At 46.5% G+C, this 20,862-nt stretch overlaps 1 protein-coding gene across 2 annotated transcripts in view; it reads right to left on the minus strand.

Moving 5' to 3' along the window:
- Nucleotides 1-20,862, minus strand: part of Pfkp (phosphofructokinase, platelet) — a 67,059-nt gene that overhangs the window by 33,750 nt on the left and 12,447 nt on the right. For both annotated transcript variants that reach the window (XM_051151451.1, XM_051151449.1), the window contains exons 2-5: nucleotides 17,522-17,595; nucleotides 6,535-6,612; nucleotides 3,209-3,398; nucleotides 1,145-1,310 (exon numbers count right to left, since the gene is read on the minus strand). In XM_051151451.1, the coding sequence (XP_051007408.1) occupies nucleotides 1,145-1,310; nucleotides 3,209-3,398; nucleotides 6,535-6,612; nucleotides 17,522-17,595 (508 nt within the window). The remainder of the gene's footprint in view (nucleotides 1-1,144; nucleotides 1,311-3,208; nucleotides 3,399-6,534; nucleotides 6,613-17,521; nucleotides 17,596-20,862) is intronic.

The following is a 20,862-nucleotide window of genomic DNA, read 5'->3' on the forward strand; positions in this document are numbered from 1 at the left end:
CATGAGGTTGGGAGTTTAAAAACAGCCCATCTGGGGCTAGAGAGATGGCTCAGAGGTTAAGAGCACTGACTGCTCTTCCAGAGGTCCTGAGTTCAATTCCCAGCAACCACAGGGTGGCTCACAGCCATATATAATGTGATCTGATGCTCTCTTCTGGCCTGCAGATGTGCTTTCAGGCAGAACACTATATACATAATAATAAATAAATAAATATTTTTTTAAAAAATCCAATCTGAAGCCGGGCGTGGTGGCGCACGCCTTTAATCCCAGCACTCGGGAGGCAGAGGCAGGCGGATCGCTGTGAGTTCGAGGCCAGCCTGGTCTACAAAGCAAGTCCAGGATGGCCAAGGCTACACAGAGAAACCCTGTCTCGAAAAACCAAAAAAAAAAAAAAAAAAAAAAAAAAAAAATCCACTCTGGTCTACAGAGGGGAAATAAAGCCACATGCTCGCAAGATCCAGGTAAGCACATGAGCGTGAAAAGTACAAATCAGCTCCAGCAACACACAACTGCCTTTCCTTACAATGAAAATATCCAATTGCTCTGAGCCATCCTTCCAGTCCTAGAGAGGTGATGTGACTTCCCAGGGTCACAGAGTGCAGTGGACAGAGGCAGCTAAGAGGCAGACATACAAAGGGGGCGCGCCCCGGAGAGGCAGCTAAGAGGCAGACATACACACAAAGGGGGTACGCCCCGGCCACCCTCAATAACTCTTGCTCCAATGTTAAAAGCTTCAAGCTACCAAGTCACTAAGCAAAAGGCATTTGTTTGACTTCCTATTTCACACGGCTTTCATGAAAAGGCTTTCAGGAACCCGTAGTAAATGATGCCTCCTTCGGGGTCTAGATTGCTGCAGATGAACTGCTAATGTCCTACTCAGTCCAGTTCGTCTGTAGCTTGGGATCTTAACAGTGACGCTATGATGTCTCGCTCCACTAACAAGTGTGCCAAACTCGCTAAGTTGTTCTCTTTTTATTACTCCACGAGAAGACTTTGGGAGGGAGGCATTAGGTAATTACTTTGTTTCCTTGTGTTTTCTAGTGTCTCTCCCCCATAAGCACATTTAGAATCATACTAACATGGTGTCTGCAGAATGTTCCCGAGCCAACAGTAATAACCTATTAGCGTCTGTAAGTCCTTTTACCTTTGGGCGGTGGTCATGATGGCGTCGACAACTTCAATAATTCGATGCAGAGCTGAGTCTGTACCAATGGTCATGTCCGTGCCACAGAAGTCATTGTCGATGGAGCCCACCATGCCCACCACGTTGAGGTACGAGTACTTCTGCACGGCGTCCTTATCAATCTCACCTGCGTCGGAGACAGGAAGGACACTTGGCACCACACCAGGAAGAGCGGCCACACCTCCTGGAGCTCCGCCAGATCACAAGACAATGGCCAAGGCATAGAAGTCAAGCACCTAAGCTGTTTTTCATGAATTTCCCCAGAACTACACACACCCCGAATCAGCACACTGAAGGAAAGAGAAGTTAGCAGAAGACAGAAGGAATTACTCAAAATGTAAATTGGCACTGGACATTTAGTAAAAACACTGAGTTTTATTGCAACTTAGGATAAAAACTTGAATTTTTCTTAGCAATGGCTTTGGACAAGATTTTTTTTTTGAGACAGGGTTTCTCTGTGTAGCCTTGACTATGCTGGACTTGTTTTGTAGACCAGGCTGGCCTTGAACTCATAGTGATCCACCTGCCTCCGCCTCCTGAGTGTTGGGATTAAAGGTATGTGCCACCAGGCCCAGCATCAATAATGACTTTGAATTAAGGACACATCACATTTTCAGAATTAAGTACTTTAGAAACATATGGTCATCTTCATATAAATTTCTTTTTAAATGCTCCTGAAACTAGTTAGATGTGTGGCTAGCTCTCTCAGTACACACACAGCTGGTCAGATAGCTCTACCTAGATGAACTCAGAACGCTGGTGTGTTTGCGGTGTGTATGGGTGTCGGGGATGGGAAGCAGGGCCTCTTAGGCCCTTCAGCAGAGTCACCAATGGGCTGCACTTAGGTCAGGTCAACGAGCAAAACGATGTGGTAAGACCTCGCTGCTCTATATTTTCATTAGATTTTTTATTTTCTAAAATGAAATTGGAGGACATATTCTTTATCTCAAGGTTCCAATTTTCATGAAACTGCTGTGTGAGTGGAACATTCTTTCTGGCTATATTTAATATAGAATTGGAATAATAATAATAATAATAATAATAATAATAATAATAATAATAATAATAATAATAATAACAGCTTTAAAGAGAAAGACACAATAATTCATATAGAGCTCTCAGACATCCTAATTAACACCAAAAACAATTTAAAATTAAAAAAGAAAGAGTAAAAGCAGACCAGTGTCTTCTAATTAAACACTTGTAACAACATAGGATTGGAGACATCCCAGAATAGGAGGAATGCACTGTGATGGCTGGAAATGTAGACGCTAGCAGCCACAGGCTGGTGCACACCCGGACGATGGGCACCGCTGCTTGGCTTCCCTCGGACTTGAGCACCCTGCCTTACATGGTGGTGTGCATGCCTGCTGTCAGGAGGAGGATTCCGCAGGCCTCCCTAGAAAAGGGTCAAGTGTGTCTAGCACACAGTGAGGCTTATTGTCATTTACTGGTCTTATTTGAGGAATAGATTTAAAGCCTGTTGTGCCAAATCATACAAAGTAAAACGACAGCTACAACTTGGTTACTGCTAGAAATGATGATGGTACATACTTTTTTTTTTTTTTTTTTTGGTTTTTCGAGACAGAGTCTCTCTGTGTTAACCTTGGCTGTCCTTGAACTTACAGCGATCTGCCTGCCTCTGCCTCTGCCTCCCGAATGCTGGGAATAAACCACACCAGGCTTGGTATACACTTTTTAATCCCAGCACTCAGAGAGGCAGAGGCAGGCAGATCTCTGTAGGTTTGAGGCCAGTCTGGTCTACAAAGTGAATCCAGGACAGGCAGGGTTACACAGAGCTCAGTCTCAAAAAACCAAAAAATTACTTAATTAATTAATAAAAATGAAAAACAGATGATCAAAAGTATTTTTCCTTAAAGAAGGGCACAATGTATGACTTCTCAAGGTCTTGAAATGCATGGACAGGGAAACCTGAGGGAAGCAAAGCAGAGAAAGGCAGTAATGGGAGCAGAAACCGAGGATACTGAACCGGAAACCAACCCGGAAACTGAACCGGAAACATACCGTTCTGCGCCAGCTCCTCCAGAAGCCCATTCCACTCCTCCCGAAAGAGGTTGGCTCCCGTGAGACTTCCGTCGCCACCGATGACACACAGGTTAGTGATGCCCAAGCGTACCAAGTTACACGCAGCTTTCAGGCGCCCTTCGCGGCTGCGAAAGGCTTGGCAGCGGGCACTGCCAATGATCGTCCCACCCTGCGAAGGACATGAATCATGCTCAGCGAGAGGACACCGGATGGATCGGCACAGACTTGGATCTGCCACGCGTGTTTTCCTCGCTTTCGTCTCTGTGATCCATGTACTGTCAAAGTCTGAGTTCCCTGCTTGTGAGAAACACACTAGCCTGACACTCATGAAAGATGGATGTTAGCCTTCAGCTGATAGGGCACAGCAAGTGTCTATAGGGCAGTGCAGCTTCCCAGCTTCTCTGGGTCAAAGGGGATGTGTCAGCACTCCACAAGACGTCAGCCACAACGCCACCACACCCGCCAAGGTTCCTTTAAAGAAACAGTAAATCAATGTTTCTTTTTAAACTTAACTTTATTTTTAGTGCATTGGTGTTTTTGCCTGCATGTATGTCTGTGTGAGGGTGTCACATCTTGGAGTTACAGACAGTTGCGAACTGCCACATGGGTGCTGGGAATTGAACCCCGGTCCTCTGGAAGAGCAGTCAGTGCTCTCAACTGCTGAGCCATCTCTCCAGCCCCCAGTAAATCACTTTTTGATAACTTGATTCCAAACCTCGGACAGCTGTTTCCACACTGCCCCACGTTGCAGGCAGAGTTCCAGTGCAGAGTGCTAGTTACATGCTAGGGTCTGTAAGTCTCTAGCTTATTCTGATTTATAAAGCCATACACATTCACAGTTCTACTTGAAAACTACCACCATTTTGTTGATTGAAACCTTAATTAGGAATTACTAACAAAGCTGAAATTCACTCAACACCAGCCCTGATCCTGGGTTAACACTGCCAACGCGAAGTGTGTTGGGCAACATACAATTTGACATCAGTGTGAAGTCCAGAGCAGAGATGACCCTGCTCTCCAAATTTCTGTCTGATACAGATCAGCCAGAAGCCCGTACTACTTGTCACAACTGGAAGTCAACAGAAAACACAGGGCTGAACAGGAAAAGGAGACGAGGGCTCAGGATGGAACTGTGTGTAACCAGGATGCTGGCACCATACAGGTTTACCCGCACACACGCACTTTCTTCAACCACAAGTACGTTCCTGTTTTCCTATCTCAGTCACAACAGCACAATGGGAGTGTTGTGTGTTGACAATGTGCTGGTCTTAAAAGCATCACTCTGCCTAATTATGTATGTGCCATAATGTCCTTCACTCTCTTGCCAGGTACATAGCAAAGCTAAGAAATCTCCAGTGCCGTCTCACTCTTTGACACTTGTTAAAGCGCATGCCCCCTCGGCATCTTCAGAGTGACTTTGCCAATTTTACTTATATTAAAAAGTACTCAAGATGAGACAGAGATGAATCTTTAGGTCTTAAAACTCAAGCAACAAGGGCTGGAGAGACAGCTCAGAGGTTAAGAGCACCATCTGCTCTTCCAAAGGTCCTGAGTTCAATTCCCAGCAACCACATGGTGGTTCATAACCATCTATAATGTGATCTAATACCCTCTTCTGGAGTGCAGGCATACATGCAGGCAGAACATTGTATAAATAATAAATAAATAAATCTTTAAAAAAAAAAAAACACTCAAGCAGCAAATAAAGAACTTGGTATGAAGTGTTTTCTTTCTACGTCATCTCTTTATTTCTCAAATAATTTGGACCGGTCCTTAAGCCAAAATGTTCCAGGGATGTATGAGGCCTAAGTTCCCCAGACAGATTACTTTTAAACTCAAAGCAAGCAACTGTTTTGCCTTCAGTAGCATACTTCTTTCTTGTGCACAACACAGAAATAAGCTGGGTTGGCTTCAAGCTAGAACAGGATGAAGTGTCCCTGTTAAATCCACAGCCCGAGGGGCTGCCAGGCAGGATCTTTCCCATGCTTAGAAATTCCCCAGCGAGCACACAGCACCAGCAAACCATAGTAACCTCTACATTTGTCTACTCCAAAAAATAAAAATTGAAAAAATATCTGCCAGAAGTACCACAATAAACAGTAGCTGAGGCCGGGGCACACAAGTGTGTCTTGGAACGATGCTTCCTGAGTTAAGGGCGTGTTTATATTTTTGTTTGGTTTTTGAGACAGGGTTTCTCTGTGTATCCTTGGCTGTCCTGGACTCTCTTTGTAGACCAGGCTGGCCTTGAACTCAAAGCCATCTGCCTGCTTCTGCCTCCCGAGTACTGGGATGAAAGGCATGCGCCACCCACACCCGGTGACACGTTGATTTTTTAAGACTTAATAAAAGGGCATGGAAGATGACTCAGTGGTTAAGACCACTCGCCAGCCGGGCATGGTGGTGCACGCCATTAATCCCAGCACCCGTGCAGCAGAGGCAGACGGATCACTGTGAGTTCAAGGCCAGCCTGGTCTACAAAGCAAGTCCGGGACAGCCAAGGCTACACAGAGAGACCCTATCTCATAAAAACAACAACAAAAAAGACCAGGTTCTGATTCCAGCTCCCACATAACAAGCCAGGTATTCTGCAAATGGCTATAACTCCGGCTCCAAGAGCTCCAACATCACCTTCTGGCTTTTCTCTGCACAGGTGCACACATATACACATACACTTCTCACAAGGCACACACATACACACATAAAATTTAAATGACACACATTGTAGATTGAAAGTGAAGCATGCCCTAAAGGCAGCTGTGTTTAAACCTTTCTTTGGTCCTCACGTACTGATAATATTTATTCGGGAAAACTGTGTGTGGCTGCTTGGAGACTAGCTGAATTCCAAGTGGGTTGCTGGGGTAGATCCTTGAAGGTGGTAACCATCTTGGCCTCTGGCCCCAGCTCGCTACCTCTGACCTGCCAAAGTGTAAGAGGCCATGCGAGAATCCCGGTTACAAGCTCACCCACGAGCTGCCTGCCACCATGGACTGCATTGCTCAGCCTCTTATGTCACCTTGCTCTCCGACATCGAAGACTATATCCGCTGAGCGATGAGCCACATACATCCTTCCCTGGGTAACTTCTGTCAGACATTTGTCAAAGAGACAAGAAAAATAAGAGGCACAGAAAAAAAAAGGGGGGGGAGAACATGTTTTGTTTTTTGTCCTCATAATGAGATTAAAACAATAAACTAATTGTAGTTTAAAATTAGCTAGCAGGGATGGGAACTCATTTTAGAACCTACTGAAGTGAAAGCTAAAACAGCGACTTCCATACGGAGAAGCAAAGAGCACTGTGATACCTACTATTTGCAGCATGTTGGAGACACTTTCCCATTTGGCTTCCACGATATTGGAGCCTCCGTCCACCATGCCTTGGTAACCCTGCATGAGAAAAGAGAAATAAACATCTATTTTATAAGAGGTTGGACTTTATTATCCATTAACAGACCCACAAGTTGTAAAACTGAAACACAACTCACAATGAACCTAGTCTTCCAAAGTGACTGTTAACTTTGGAGACAGCGCAGTGCAAGTGTTGGATAAAAGTATTAAACTGCTGGGCATGGTGGGGCGTAGTGGTGTTTGCCTTTAATCCCAGCACTTGTGAGGCAGAGGCAGGCAGATCATTTTGAGTTGGAGGCCAGCCTGGTCTACAAAGCAAGTCTAGGACAGCCAGTGCTACACAGTGAAACCCTGTCTCGAAAAACTAAAAATAAATAAATAAATAAATAAAAGGTATTAAACCATGGTGCATGAATAAATGAAAAGCAAAGACCTCTCCCTAAGTTTATTTCTACAAAGCCTGGAAGGGAAGGAAACGAACCAGTAGAACAGAGGACTCAGCGCACCCTGGGTCCATGCATCGGCTCCTAGCCCCCACAGTGATGAAATGGATTCCACCCAGAGTGCCAGTGTCTTCATCCAAACTCACCAACTTCTGAGCCAGAAATAAAACAGGGAAGGATGCAGACAGGCCATCAGCCATAACCCAGGAGCACCCTCAGAAGAACAGGACACAAGAGCCGCACTCCCTGCAGGGCTCTGACACACCATGCCAGGAAGACTTGCCAAGCTCCCACATGAAAGCCCATCACAACAAGGTCTGACAATCAACGATAGGGTAAATAACAGGCCCAGGTAGAGAAAGCAGTCCTGGATCGCACCCGGAAGAGGGACCAGCTACAGGTCAAAAAGCATCCTGGGATGCGCTCAGGGCTGGATCCAGGTCAGCCTTCCGTAGCATCAGGGCCCACAGTGTTCCGGCAGCATCCGCAGTCACAGAACTGCTCCCCACTCAGCTACCAAAGGCCAGGTCTGCTGCCTAATCATGCCACACCCCGAAACAAAATGCTCCCTTTCCTCTTAGTCTTTTCATTTAAATGTTGGGTTTGTTGATGCAAGGTCTCACACAGCCCAGCCTGGCCTTGAACTTACTGTGCAGCCGAGGATGGCCTTGAACTTCTGCTGCTCCCGCTTCCATCTCCCAAGTACAAAAGGCACAGGCGTGTACCAGATGGGCACACCCAGTTTTATTTGGTGCTGGGGATTAAACTTGGGACTTCCTCTGTGCGGGGCAAGCACTCTACCAGCTGTTCTAGGTAACCAGCCCCAAATACTGATTTATTACTTTAAAATTTGATTTTTTTTTTTTTAACAAAGAATTTTGCTACTTATGGGGGTGGGAAACAGTGCCACGAGCTTTAACACATTTTAAAGGTTGCTTGGCAACAATGACTGTAACTGTGTTGCACAGTCTAGATACACATGGTGATGAAACAGTTCAAACAAATGAGGGGAGAAAATGACTCAATTACTATTGCATTTAAAGCTTCCGCTCCACGGTAGACATGGTAACTCGCTAGGAAATGACTCATTCTTTAGTGTGCACTGTGCTCACATCACAGCAGAAAAATAGCTGACACCTGCAGCCTTCAGCTGCCTTTTACTAGAAAGAAGAGACTACCAAATTAGGAGAACCAATTTTACCTTAAATTATTATCATGGAGAAAGTGAGATCAATTGGGGTTTTTGTTTTGTTTTTCCTATTGAAGCAGAAGGCTAAACACTTGATGCAGACAAAACATTTTCTAAAATCCACTTTGTGCTCTGCCTTCAAAGCCAGTTTCATGACTCACCTAAGGAAAGCAAACCACAGAACCCTTTAAAATTCACACTGAAGTTTGTTTGTTTGTTTTTTTGTTTTTGTTTTTCTGTGTAGCGTTGCCTGTCCTGGACTCATAGACCAGGCTGGCCTCGAACTCACATGCATCCTCCTGCCTCTGCCTCTTGTGTGCTGGGATTAAAGGCATGAACCACCATGCCCAGCCTCACACTAAAGTTTTTAACCAAAGAAGCACAACCAGCTTTTGGTTTGGTTTTCACTCCACTTGAGAGGCTAGTCAGTCCCAAGGGACCTTGGCTGGCTCTACCAAACCCATCCTCCACCAGAATTCCTCATGTCAGGTCATTCACTCAGTGAAAGCACAGGTCACAGGCTCTCAATTACACACAGCAGCAGCAGACTGGCCGCCAGACTCCAGCTGGTTCTGAGAGGATCCATTGCTATACTTAGGGTCCCTGTGGCCACTATGTTTAGTCATGCATTGACTCCAGCATAAACAAAGTAAGACCAAGCCCCACAGCGTAGGAAGTTTTTGAAGTGATCTCTCCCCCCGCCTCCAAAATTAAAGGGCCATATGGAGAATTCCTCTTTTGTATTAAATTGGGCCTTTTCCTTTTTAAATCCTAGTCGCATAGGTGTATGATCAGCTTCTTCTCATCTGCAGGGGGTTGTCTCAGTGTGAATTCCTGGATTTTTCTGCTACAGAAAACGCTTGAGGGCAGGCATCTGAGAAGCTCTGACTGGCTATCTAGTTGTATATTTATATATTTATCTTAGTAAAAACTGTGGCTCAAAAGTAGCTGCTCACAAAAATAAAAATAAAAAGTCAGTAAACATTCTCTGTCTGGTTTTCCTTTTCTTTATATTTAATATTTTGTTTTATCTGTATTTTTGTGTTTATAGGTGACTTTGAAAGCGAGAGGAGAGGGCCAGGTCTCCTGCAGCAGGAGTTACAAACAAGTACTGGGCCTACTGACGTAGGTACAAGAAACTGAACAGCTGCAACAAGAGTAGCAAGCATTGTGTTCCTTTTTAGTTTAAATAGATGTTAAGTGTATAATGTCATGCTGGGAGTGGCTGTGCATATCTTTAGTCCTAGCACTAGGGAGGCAGAGGCCAGAGGATCTCTGAGTTTGAGGCCAGCCTGGTCTAGGACAGCTAGAGCTGTTATACAGAGAAACCCTGTCTCAAACAAACAAACAAACAAACAAAATCATAATTTTATCATTTTACACCCTCCCCTTCTTCCCTACAGCCCTTCCCTCCTACTGCTCTCTCAGACTCAGGGTCTCTGTGTGTGTGTGTGTGTGTGTGTGTGTGTGTGTGTGTGTGAGAATATATAATCCTAACCTGCTCAACCTTTGTGTATGTGTGTGTGGTTTAAAGAAACAACCTAACAGAACAGAGAAATCTAATAGGACCTCAACCATACACAAAGAACCTTAGGCAACTAAGAAATGCTGAGAGCAGCTGGGCAGTGGTGGCACACACCTTCAATCCCAGCACTCAGGAGGCAAGGGCAGGTTGATTTCTGTGGGTTCAAGGCCAGCCTGGTTTACAAAGTGAGTCCAGGAAGACCAGGGCTCTTGTTACACCCCTGTGTGTGGCCCTGTACTTGCAGCTTAAGCAAACCACTAACACACTGATGTACTAACTTGACTTGATTAGTCGTCTGGCATTATTAGGTTTCTTTAAGCCAAAGCTTAACAGCGCACACTTTCAGGCAAGCAATAAACCTAACAGCAACAGCAGGAAGGAGGCAGGGCAGCCTTACTTCAGGGTGACAGTCAAACCTACATGGCTGATTATGCCACCAGCTTCCTCAATGGGACCTCTCTTAGCTTCACTGAGATGACCATAATGACATTGGAGATGGCAAAAGTGGGGCTCCAGAGAGTCCCTCCTCTTTTACAATTTGAGAATGTTGTGTGTCTGGACTGTCTGAAACCATACTCATGATGGCTGTAGGGATTACCAGGTCAGAAATGGCATGGGAATTTAGTATAAGAATGAACACAGACAGGTCTTTACCACTCAGACAAACAGTAGTCACTCCTGTAGCTCTTATCCTAACCTGTGTTCCTGTAGAAAGGGCAGGCATTGATCATCTGAATTGGCCCTTTGTAAATCAATGTGACTTAGTCAAATGTGGTTAGGAGTCATGCGTGTTAGTGCAAGGGCTGGACCTGGAAGAGTGTGCCAGCGACCAGCTCACAGGAAACAACATGTGGTGATGCAACACAGCTCCACCCTCAACCACCACTGCTATTAGTTTTACCACATGTGGTGGATCACTAGTTTGGGTACCAAGGAAGCTCAAACGCACAAAAAAAGTTGTGTTAAAAATCCCAGAAACAAGCCGGGTGTGGTGGCACTGCCTTTATTCCCAGCACTCTTGAGGCAGAGGCAGGTGAATCACTGTGAGTTCAAGGCCAGCCTGGTGTAAAAAGCAAGTCTAGGACAGCCAGGGCTACACAGAGAAACCCTGTCTCGAAAAACAAAACAAAACAAAATCCCAGAGAAATGCTTGAATAAGATGTAGACAGCACTGCTTGAATTTTGAAACACTGATGGGGGAAGTAGAAGCCAGCATCAGAGGACAAGGAGTGACACTTAATAACAACAGTGAATCAAGAAATACTTCAAAAAAGATGGCACAGATACTGTGACCTGTCTTTAAATCAAGGAATCTACCGGCTGGCATTGTCCATGCATCCCAGGCGTGTAAGTATTTCCCATACTACAGAACAAGGTCACCTTTGTGCTTCTGTCTTGGGATGTGGGTGCAGCACTGAGTGCCGGCTAGAGGCTAGAGAAGGGTTTCGTGGATTTTTCTGCCACAGGCTTAGCTTTTCTCGCTTTAAACATCAGGAGCTGGAAGTGCATTCTACAGAAGAAGAGGAGTAATGGTTCTAGCAAAGGGAGGGGTGGGGAGGAACCTCTCCTAGGAAGGAAAGAGTGCTGCCAATATGCTAGTTCCATAAAACCTTTCATTTCTTTGACTTTCATCTTTCTATTTTACTTATTATTTTGGGGAGTCTCATGCAGCCCAGAGTGGCCTGACACATAGAAGATGCACTCATGTTCCTGTTCTTCCTGCCGCTGCCTCCTGTGTGCTGGGATCACAGGAGCTCTCTCAAGTCTACAGGTCGCTGGGATCCAAAGCAAAGCTTCACGCAGGCTGAGGGAGTGCTGAGTCACCTGTGCCACATGCCCCAGCCCCGCCCAAGGCGCCTTTACTAGAATGTTAAGTTGAGCTATAGTTGTACTCAGGGCCTGAAACAAGAGAAGCTAAACTGACAGGCTAATCATTCAAGATCAAGATGAAAAGCCAGTCTGGCGTGAACCAGAAATAGACATGTCCACTGGAGGTGACAAGGGCAGCAGAGACCCTCGGGGCCTCTGGAGCCACAGGGAAGGTGACAAAGGTATCATTTAGGTAGATCTGAAGTCACGGCAGCATTAGCTCTGCTATATATACTTTTTTTCTTTATCTCTAACATATTTATAATTTGTGATTAGAAATTAGAATAGCAATAAGATTGACTGCTAAAGAGGTAAGAATGCTCCTGACCTTTGATCAAAGTATGGACAATGAGAGATGAGCCCGTACAGTGTTTATAAATGGCTTCCCTCGTACAATATCGAACTGTTAAACCCTTCATTTAAAAGTAAAAGACATTTCAGGTTATGTTTTTTGCAAAGATCTCTGAGAATGTTTCTTTTAAAATCTGCAGAAAATCTTCACCAATAGGTTATTAAACTCACATAATAAACTGAAAGCGGCTGGGCGGTGGTGGTGCACACCTTTAATCCCAGCACTTGGGAGGCAGAGGCAGGCTGTGAGTTCGAGGCCAGCCTGGTCTACAAAGTTAGTCCAGGACATTTCAAGGCTACACAGAGAAACCCTGTCTTAAAAAAAAACAAACTGAAAGCAACGAGAAGCCTATTTCTGATGGGATGGCCATGTTAATTTCACTGTTTCCTATCCTGGCTTGGACCCACCTAATCCAGAACAGCCTGCTCTGGACATGGTCTTCCTCATAAAATATTAGTCTTGTTTTATCACTACTGAGGAGCTATGGCATCCTGTGGACTGCTGGGGTGGGGGTGGGGGACCCAGCTGAAGAACAACTAAAACAAACAGAAGGGAAAGAAAGTAACCAACAATCAGCTCACTACATAGGAAAAAAACGGGTTAACCCACCAACCCTTGCCAGCTTCCCTGGAATGGAGCCTAAGGGCTCCACATGCACCACACGCAGACCTGACCCAGATCCACAGGCCCGCAAGCAGCAGCCAGACGAAACAGCTCAGCCCACGCAGGTGCCAGGCTTTTGCCACAAATAACAGGCTTTCGGGTTCATACATTTTTCACACACTTTCAGGAGAAGAGGAAAAAGGGAGGAAGTGGGGAAAGAGAGGAGCAAGAGGATGAATATAAACAGAGGAGAAGGAAGATGGGGAGGGGGAAGGGGGGGAAAGGAAGCCATTATTTAACTAATACTAACTAATCTGCTGAACTGTTCCAATCTTGCGATAACCTTGAAAGTTCTAGGTGGCCTGAGAAACCAAAGGATCCCTGAACCAACGTGTTCGGATGAATCACTAAAGAATGCTTTAAAACATAAGCCTGGGCACCTTTTAGAAATGGTTTGAGAGGGGAAACAAACGGTTTTGAGAATAGCAGTCCCTAATGCGAGGGACTGTGCCTCCGGGGACCAGTGCCATCTGGGGATAATCTTGACTGTCGTGACTGAGGAGGAGGTGCCTGGCATCCACTGGATAGAGGAGGATGCTCCTTCACACCCTGCAAAGCACAGGACCCTGTATCTGTCCCACCCCAAACGCTGCAGTGCTTAGTGAGGTTAGGAAGGAAGCCTCCTCACTGGGAGGCTCGTGGATCCCAGCCGGTCAGGAAGAACATCAGTTCAGTCACACGCCTCAGTTCTGTGCCTGGCCCCAAACCAACGGAGTCAAAGGCAAACATGCCTTCTTGCGCTGGAACTGGACGGCAAACAGCCCCTTTGGGGTTAGTGCTCAAAACTCTTCCACATATTTTCTGCCAGTGAGGGAGAGAGACAGTAGACCTCTGTTTTCTTTCTTCCCTTTCTATTTTTTTTTTTTTAATCCCTTGCTTTCCCCACCCCCCTTCCTTTTCTTTTAAAGGTTCTGAGGTGAGAGCTTGTCCTAGGCTGGCCTGGAACTCACTACGTAACCAAGGATGACTTTGAACTCCTGAAGCTCTCCTGCCTCCATTATATCCAGCACAAAAATTACTCCCATGGGTCCAATGAGGACACAGGATCAAAGGGTTAACCCATTACTTCCCAGGCATTGCCTGGGCTGCTTGCTCTGGGTCCACAATCCCTATGGCCTAGGAGGCACATGCGAGGACACTAAGGCTTGGGTTTTCAAAGGCAGCGTGGATATGACTGCAAATGTGACCTGAGGCCACTGGGAGCTCAGAGGAGGCCATCCCATTAGATGTCCGTTTCTGCACAGACAGGTTCGGCACCTCACACCTGGTGGGCTGAACCAGGGCTTTATACTCAGCCTCATTCTGGGTCACCAGGGCTTTGCTGTCAGGCAAGCCAGGTGAAAGCATACAGATGTGGCCATTCTGTTTGGAAAATCACAGAGGCAGAACTTTCATGTCGACAGTACATGATGACACCGTGCATTCAGGGACTGTTTACTGCTACTAAGGAAACGGATCTCATACATGTACCAAGCCGTACAGCATCGCTGGCCTCTCTCAAACTGAGCTTCCAGCTCCTCACTGCCCAGAGACTCCTCACACAGAGGGGCCTACGGGTGTGTAAGCCGCTCTACTAGGCCCTGCCTTATAATCATTGTTGGTTCTGTTTCTCTAGAGAACTCTAAAAACAGTAGTGTAGACAATAGATCTAGTTAACCTCAAAAGAAAAAAAAAATCAAATGTCTTCCGTTGCGGGCCCATAAGACATTCTCCCTATTCCAGGGGTGGTGGCACACACCTGTAACCCCAGCACTTGGGAGGGAGAGGCAGGCGGATCTCTGAGTTCAAGGCCAGCCTGGTCTATGGAGCAAGACTAGGGCAGCCAGGTCTGGAGTTATCTAAATGTCACCAGTACCCAGACAGGCAATCACAAGACAGGAAGAGAAAGAGCAAAGTGCAGACACACAAGATAAACAACTACACAGAGCAAGCGTCTGAGAAAGCACTGAGAGTTTATCAGCCTCTTGCAAAGGGTAAATGCTTACACAGCCATCAGCTTTTAGTCTTTTCCCAACTAACAACACAAAAAACAGAGCTGGCTTTTCAAGGAACAGTGGGCTTCTTTCTCAGCATTATTAGATCTGACACGTGGGGCCAGCTGAGTCTATTGAGGGCTGCATTGTCCAGTTTAAGAGGTGTCATGCTTGCTGGGCGTGGTGGCGCACGCCTTTGATCCTAGCACTTGGAAGGCAGAGGTAGATGGATTGCTGTGAGTTCAAGGCCAGCCTGGTGTACAAAGCAAGTCTAGGACAGCCAAAGCTGACACAAAGAAACCCTGCCTCGAAAAACAGGAGGGGGAAAAGAGGTGTCATGGTGGATCCTGTTGTTACCACCTGGATGCCAGGAAAAATTATCCCAACAACAACTAGACTATCAAAACATCTTCAACCAGTGGCATATGTCCTTGTATGTAAGTTACTCCCAACTAGGCTTGTCGGTCACAACGCTGAGCTCTTTTTTACCCTGCAAAGGACTGAACAGCAACACAGAATTTTGGGGGAAGATTCAGTTTCACTATGAAATAACAGAAATAACTTCCTTCCTTCCCTAATACACCCTCCAGAGCCACCAGCAAGATCAAAGGACTCATGCAGGACTTTTTGCTAGGTTCTCAGCTACATGCAGAAAGAGCAGGGGACACCAGCACTGTGGCTTGGCGTGCAGATCACATGAGCTCATAGGAGTCTACATTCTTGTCCCTAGCAAATTTAAAGCACTGCTAATTTTAACAGAAAACCTCATCTGGCACCGCTCCAAGCCCAAGGAGCTCATGAAAACCACATTTACTTATTAAGGCTTGCTCTCAGCCCAGCAGGCACGGACGGTTCTCTCTCTCAAGGCTCAAGGCAGGAGAGAGAGTGGCAGGGAGAGCGAGCTGCCTCTGTGTTCACATGCAAGCTCTGAAACAGAAGCAGAAAGAACAATGCAAAGGTCTCACTGAAACATGGGAGTGACACTGGAAGCCCTGTGGCCCACTGGGTAAGTCAGTGGCCTCCCCGCACAGACCCTGACACACAGATGCAAGCTCTCAGAGAAGGAGGAGGAGGAAGAGGGCTCTTGCTCTCTGTGGCATGGATCCCAGTCTGTGCTCACACCTCATCAAGCAGAGCAAGAGACGGCAGCCCAGGCATGGAAATTCACGAGACCTTAACCATCACATTTTTCCAACAGTAAGGGGCTTAGAACTATTGTTTGCAAACTGCCCAAATCTAACCAACAAATATCACATAGCCATGGTTACTGGAAAGCAAATTACAACACAAGGGGTCAGGAAACGTTTCCCAAGCAAATGGAGAACACATGAGCAAAGGAATGCAGGCACAGCCATTCCACAAAAGGGAAGATGTCTTAGTGAGCCCCCTTGCAGCGTTCAGACACTGAACAGCAGGGATCCGATGTCACCGCTCTGGAGGGGATGGGCTTGAGAGTTAGGGTTGGAGAGGCTTTAGTGACCATCACAATGGGCATGGCTTTTAAACTGACTGATGCCATCATCTACACATCAATGTATAGATCCCAAACACAGAATTTTACAGAATAGTACTGTTGACCTAGAAGTGTTGTGACAGTTTTTAAAGAACAGGAGTAACCTAAATAGGCCAGTGATATAAGAATCTCAGTCTGAAGAATATTACTCCCTACCCCAGCTTCTAAGGCAATTCCCCTCCGGCCTTGTCACATGCAATGCATGTGATCACAGCAGCTTCTAGGAGTCTTCTGTGGATGCACATTTGGGTCCTGATGCTATTGGAGCAAGCCCGTACCCCACAAAGCCATCTCCTCAGCCCTGGATTGACCATTAGAAACACAGTACTTTTCCCTTTTTAGATATATTTTACACATTTAAAATAAAATGATTTTCCTTATAGTTCTGCACATAAAGTATATGTTGGTTCCTTCATATACTACGTTTCTTAAGCTCCCAAGACCTCAGATACAGGAGACTGAGAGCAGCTACAGTGCACTTCGTTATGGTTACAGTCCTTTAGTCTACATTAACACAGGAGAGAATGGATTTCACTGTGGCATTTTCTACATATTCCTCCTCATTCACTCCTCTCCTCTCCCTCTTATTCTCCTCCTCCTCTTGCTACCCCCTCCTACCCCCACTGTCTCCTTTATGTTCTCATGTCTCAGGCATTTATCACCTTTTCCTTCCATTTTCTACCTCTTTAGATGTCCTTTCCATCATAGTCTTCTTTCTAGTTTCATATAACACAAACACACACAGGAGGGAGGGAGAGAGAGAGAGAGAGAGAGAGAGAATATAAAATCTAAGATCTGCAAGAAGAGCAAATGTGTTTGTCTCAGTCTAGTCTCTTTCACTTAACATGATGATTTCCAGTTGTATCCACTTCCAGGCAAACTCACGGCATCATTTTCCTTTCTACACTAATACCCACTTAACCCAGATTCTTTATCATGAAGCTGTGACAAGAGCAGGCACTAAGGTGTAGAGTCAGCTTCACATTAGCGATGGAAAGCTTAAAAGGGCTGTCTTTTTTGGTTTTCCGAGATAGGGTTTCTCTGTTACACAGAGCCCTGGATGTCCTAGACTCTCTTTGTAGACCTGGGTGGCCAGGAACTCACAGCATTTCTCCCAAGTGCTGGGATCAAAGGTGTTCACCACCACGCCTGGCTAAAAAGGCTGTCTTCCCTTTCCTCCTACTGGTCTTTGAGATCAGCTTGCATAGTTAACACCTTCAGGATCATTGGCCCAGTAATCAAGACCAGGAAGTTGATACCAGCATGACTTTTGTGCTGTCTTATCTCACTTTCCCCCTCATTTCTGGTGCTCAGGCAGAGGAGGCAGCAGGAGAGAGAGAGAGCTGTGAGCTCAGGGCTGTGAGCCAGTGGGCGGTACACTCTTCAGTTGGAGAAAGCACAAACAGGATGCAAGCACTGACCTCGCATATGAAGTAGACTTTGGCCCCCACGTATATTCCTGTGCGCACCACAGCACGGACAGCAGCATTCATGCCTGTGGAAGAAAGAGAAGCAGCTGTCAGTGGAGAGCTCGAGGCTAGCTCGCCAAGGCCTGGGTAAACTGCGCGGTTACCTGCACTTGCTTCCTTATGGCCTGGGAACTCAGCACATACCTCGAGGATTAGTATAGTGAGTAGAAGCCATTGCAAACTGGGGTACTCAGCATACCGAGGTTCATATAAAGGTGGGGTTCACAGTATAAAAGAGCCTGGAATATTTTTAGGTCGGAATATCAGCCTCCTTAGCCTGCTGAGTGCTCACATGGAAGATGTGCGCTCCGCACTACAAAATGGTGGGCAGCTCCCAGCAATCACCAAAGAAAATAGAGGGCAGGTGCTGAAGGCCAAACTCAAAGAAATTAACAGGGATGGGGGCAATGGGTCTTTCGCTTGAGAAGAAGTTGAATAATCATTTCGTCCCTAGCTATCAGTGTGATTAAAAATAGGCAATGATTTTAACCACAAAACAAATTGTGCCCTTTTTCTTAGAAGAGAATGTAAAACAAGGCAGGTCCCTCATCTTGTATCATCTTAGCTCGGGGTCTAAGGCCCAGCTGAATAGAAAGGACAAAACATAGGATGGGGCCCAGAAAGACGTAGCCCCCAGCCTCAGAAAGAAGAGCGACTGCATTTTCAGCCAAGTAACAACTCCCAGGCTACCATTCTCTCCCAGGTGCTAATCTTGTATTTTGAAATTTTGGGAAACAAATATCAGAAGTAGACATGCTGTGACTCAGAAGGGTGACGATGGGTAAAATGGGAGCGTGCTGAGGAAGCAGGAGGACCTGAGGTCTGGTCCCTGCCGCCCTTGTAAAAAGCCAAAGTGTGTGTGCTTGCATTCCTGAAGAGGCGAAGAGGCAAGGCAGGCTTGCTTCATTCAACTTGGGACTAGCTATTCTGTCCAAGTCACTAAGCTGCAGATTCAGTAACAGACCCTGTCTCAAAAAGTAAACGTATATGTAAAAAAAGAAAAAAATGGGAAAAATTTAAAAGATCATTTAAAACATAATGCGGTGAAGAGAAATTACAGAACATGCTAGACCTCTGGCCTCCACAGAATGGATGCATGCCCACTTCTGCAAGTCACTTAGTAATACACACATGCCTTATCGTGTAAACCCACAGTCTCAATCCCAATGTCTATTGAAATCATATTTTGGAAGCCTAAGACTTATTAATTCCAGCAGTCCTCTTTGGCATATGAAAATCCTTCAGCCACGGAAGGACCCAGCCCTTAGAATTCTTGGTAAGGCACTTGACTGCTGCGTCCTGGAGTCTCATCCTCGCTCTTGGACTCAACAATACGTGTGAAGAGTTTTCTGCCAGGACAAAGTTACGGGTTTTTTTGTTTGTTTGTTTTTGCTAAGGCGTACATGCATGTGCCAAGCTCCTCTTCTGCGAGGGCTCATGGGAAGGAAACCCAAACTGGGGTGGGGGGAGGGGAGACTCCTGGCCACACTCCAAGGATTTTCCTGCCATTAGATGACAGCGAGACAACCCTGTGACATCTGCAGGACCTTGAGCATCACCCACGCCGGCACCCACACCCGCCCTTCCGCTTCACCCACACCCGCCCTTCCGCTTCACCCACAGCGGCACCCACACCCGCCCTTCCGCATTACCCACGCCGGCACCCACACCCGCCCCTTCCGCTTCACCCACGCCGGCACCCACACCCGCCCTTCCGCTTCACCCACAGCGGCACCCACACCCGCCCTTCTGCTTCACCCACGCCGGCACCCACACCCGCCCTTCCGCTTCACCCACGCCGGCACCCACACCCGCCCTTCCGCTTCACCTACGCCGGCACCCACACCCGCCCTTCCGCTTCACCTACGCCGGCACCCACACCCGCCCTACCGCATCACCCACACCTGCCCTTCCGCATCTCTTCTTTAACGTCAGTCTCCGTCTTTCCCTGGCAGACAAAGCTGCCGGCCTGTTTTTACAGCGTCACGCTAATGACTCAGGCATCACGATCACATCAGGCTGAGCTGTGTAGGCCCTTAAATTCTACCTGCAGTGATAAAAGCAGCACTTGAGGGGTCCTGCAGAATGGCTGTGGTTCTGGGGCTTTCCGTTCCAGTTGTAATTGCCTACTGGACCGCTAGTGTACAAACCCTAGAAATGGGTGGCGCAGTGCCCACAGGGAATGATGCCCTGGACCCTTTTGCTCCTCTTCAAAGATCTCATTTCCACAAGATTTTTTCACAGAAATGGGATTACATGAGCAACCTTGAAGGTTTGAAAAACTTGGGTGCGGAAAAAGAGGCAGAAGGGCGTGAGACTGCTGAAAACTGAGAGCGATAAGAAAAGGAGAAAGTGAATCCCAGCACCTGGGAGGCAGAGACAGGTGCATCTCTGAGTTCGAAGCCAGCCTGGTCTACAAAGCGAGCCCAAGACAGTCTGGGCTACAGAGAGAAACCCTGTCTCGAAAAACGAAGGAAAGAAAGAAAGAAAGAAAGAAAGAAACAAAGAAAGAAACAAAGAAACAAAGAAAGGAAAGAAGGAAGGAAGGAGAGAGCTGGGAGTGAGAGAGAAGGTGACCCGAATCCCAGGGAAGCCTTAGGAAGTCCTAGAAAGCAGGGGACCTGAGGGCTATGGCTAGCGGGGGGGGGGTCCAAATTAATCAAATGTGATTTAACCTTCCCTTCTGCTTTAACATAAGATGCTTCCCAATCACTCAGAAGCACCAAGGACAACTTTCTGAAGAATGCCTACCAAGGTCAGGCTCTACCTAACTGTTGCTGAGGTCTCAGGCCGGGCTTCTGACAGAATGCAGTCAGCCAGGCAGAGGGCCACATTAAGGTGGCTCCCTTAGGTGCACAGGAGACTGAGATGAACCCCAGGAAGGTTCTGGAAGGGGCGAACAGAGATCAAGGAGCAAAGAAAAAAACCAATATGTAGACATGTATCCTTACAGTTTGGGTTTTACAGTCTCCTGGGTGAACAACTGTGTTTAGTCATTTGGCTTGGGGCTGTCCTTGTCCTCGGCCACCTAGTCATTTGAGACAAAGAGCAGATTCAAGAGTGTCTACTCACACTCAACCTACTGTTTTTCGGAGAACAGTTACAGCATAGTGTTCATTCACTCGTGTATTTAGGTTTTATGGTCTGGGAATCAAACCAACCTTCCTGGGTGTTTTCATGGGGAAAATGCCATCTTCCTACGACAACAATCTTAAGTGTTTGGAAAGGAATCTAAATCCCAGCCCATCCTCCCAGAAGGTCTAGAACCTTCTTGGAAGGAATGAAGATAATCT

The sequence above is a fragment of the Acomys russatus genome, chromosome 9 (genome assembly GCF_903995435.1).
Source record: "Acomys russatus chromosome 9, mAcoRus1.1, whole genome shotgun sequence".
NCBI lineage: Eukaryota > Metazoa > Chordata > Mammalia > Rodentia > Muridae > Acomys > Acomys russatus.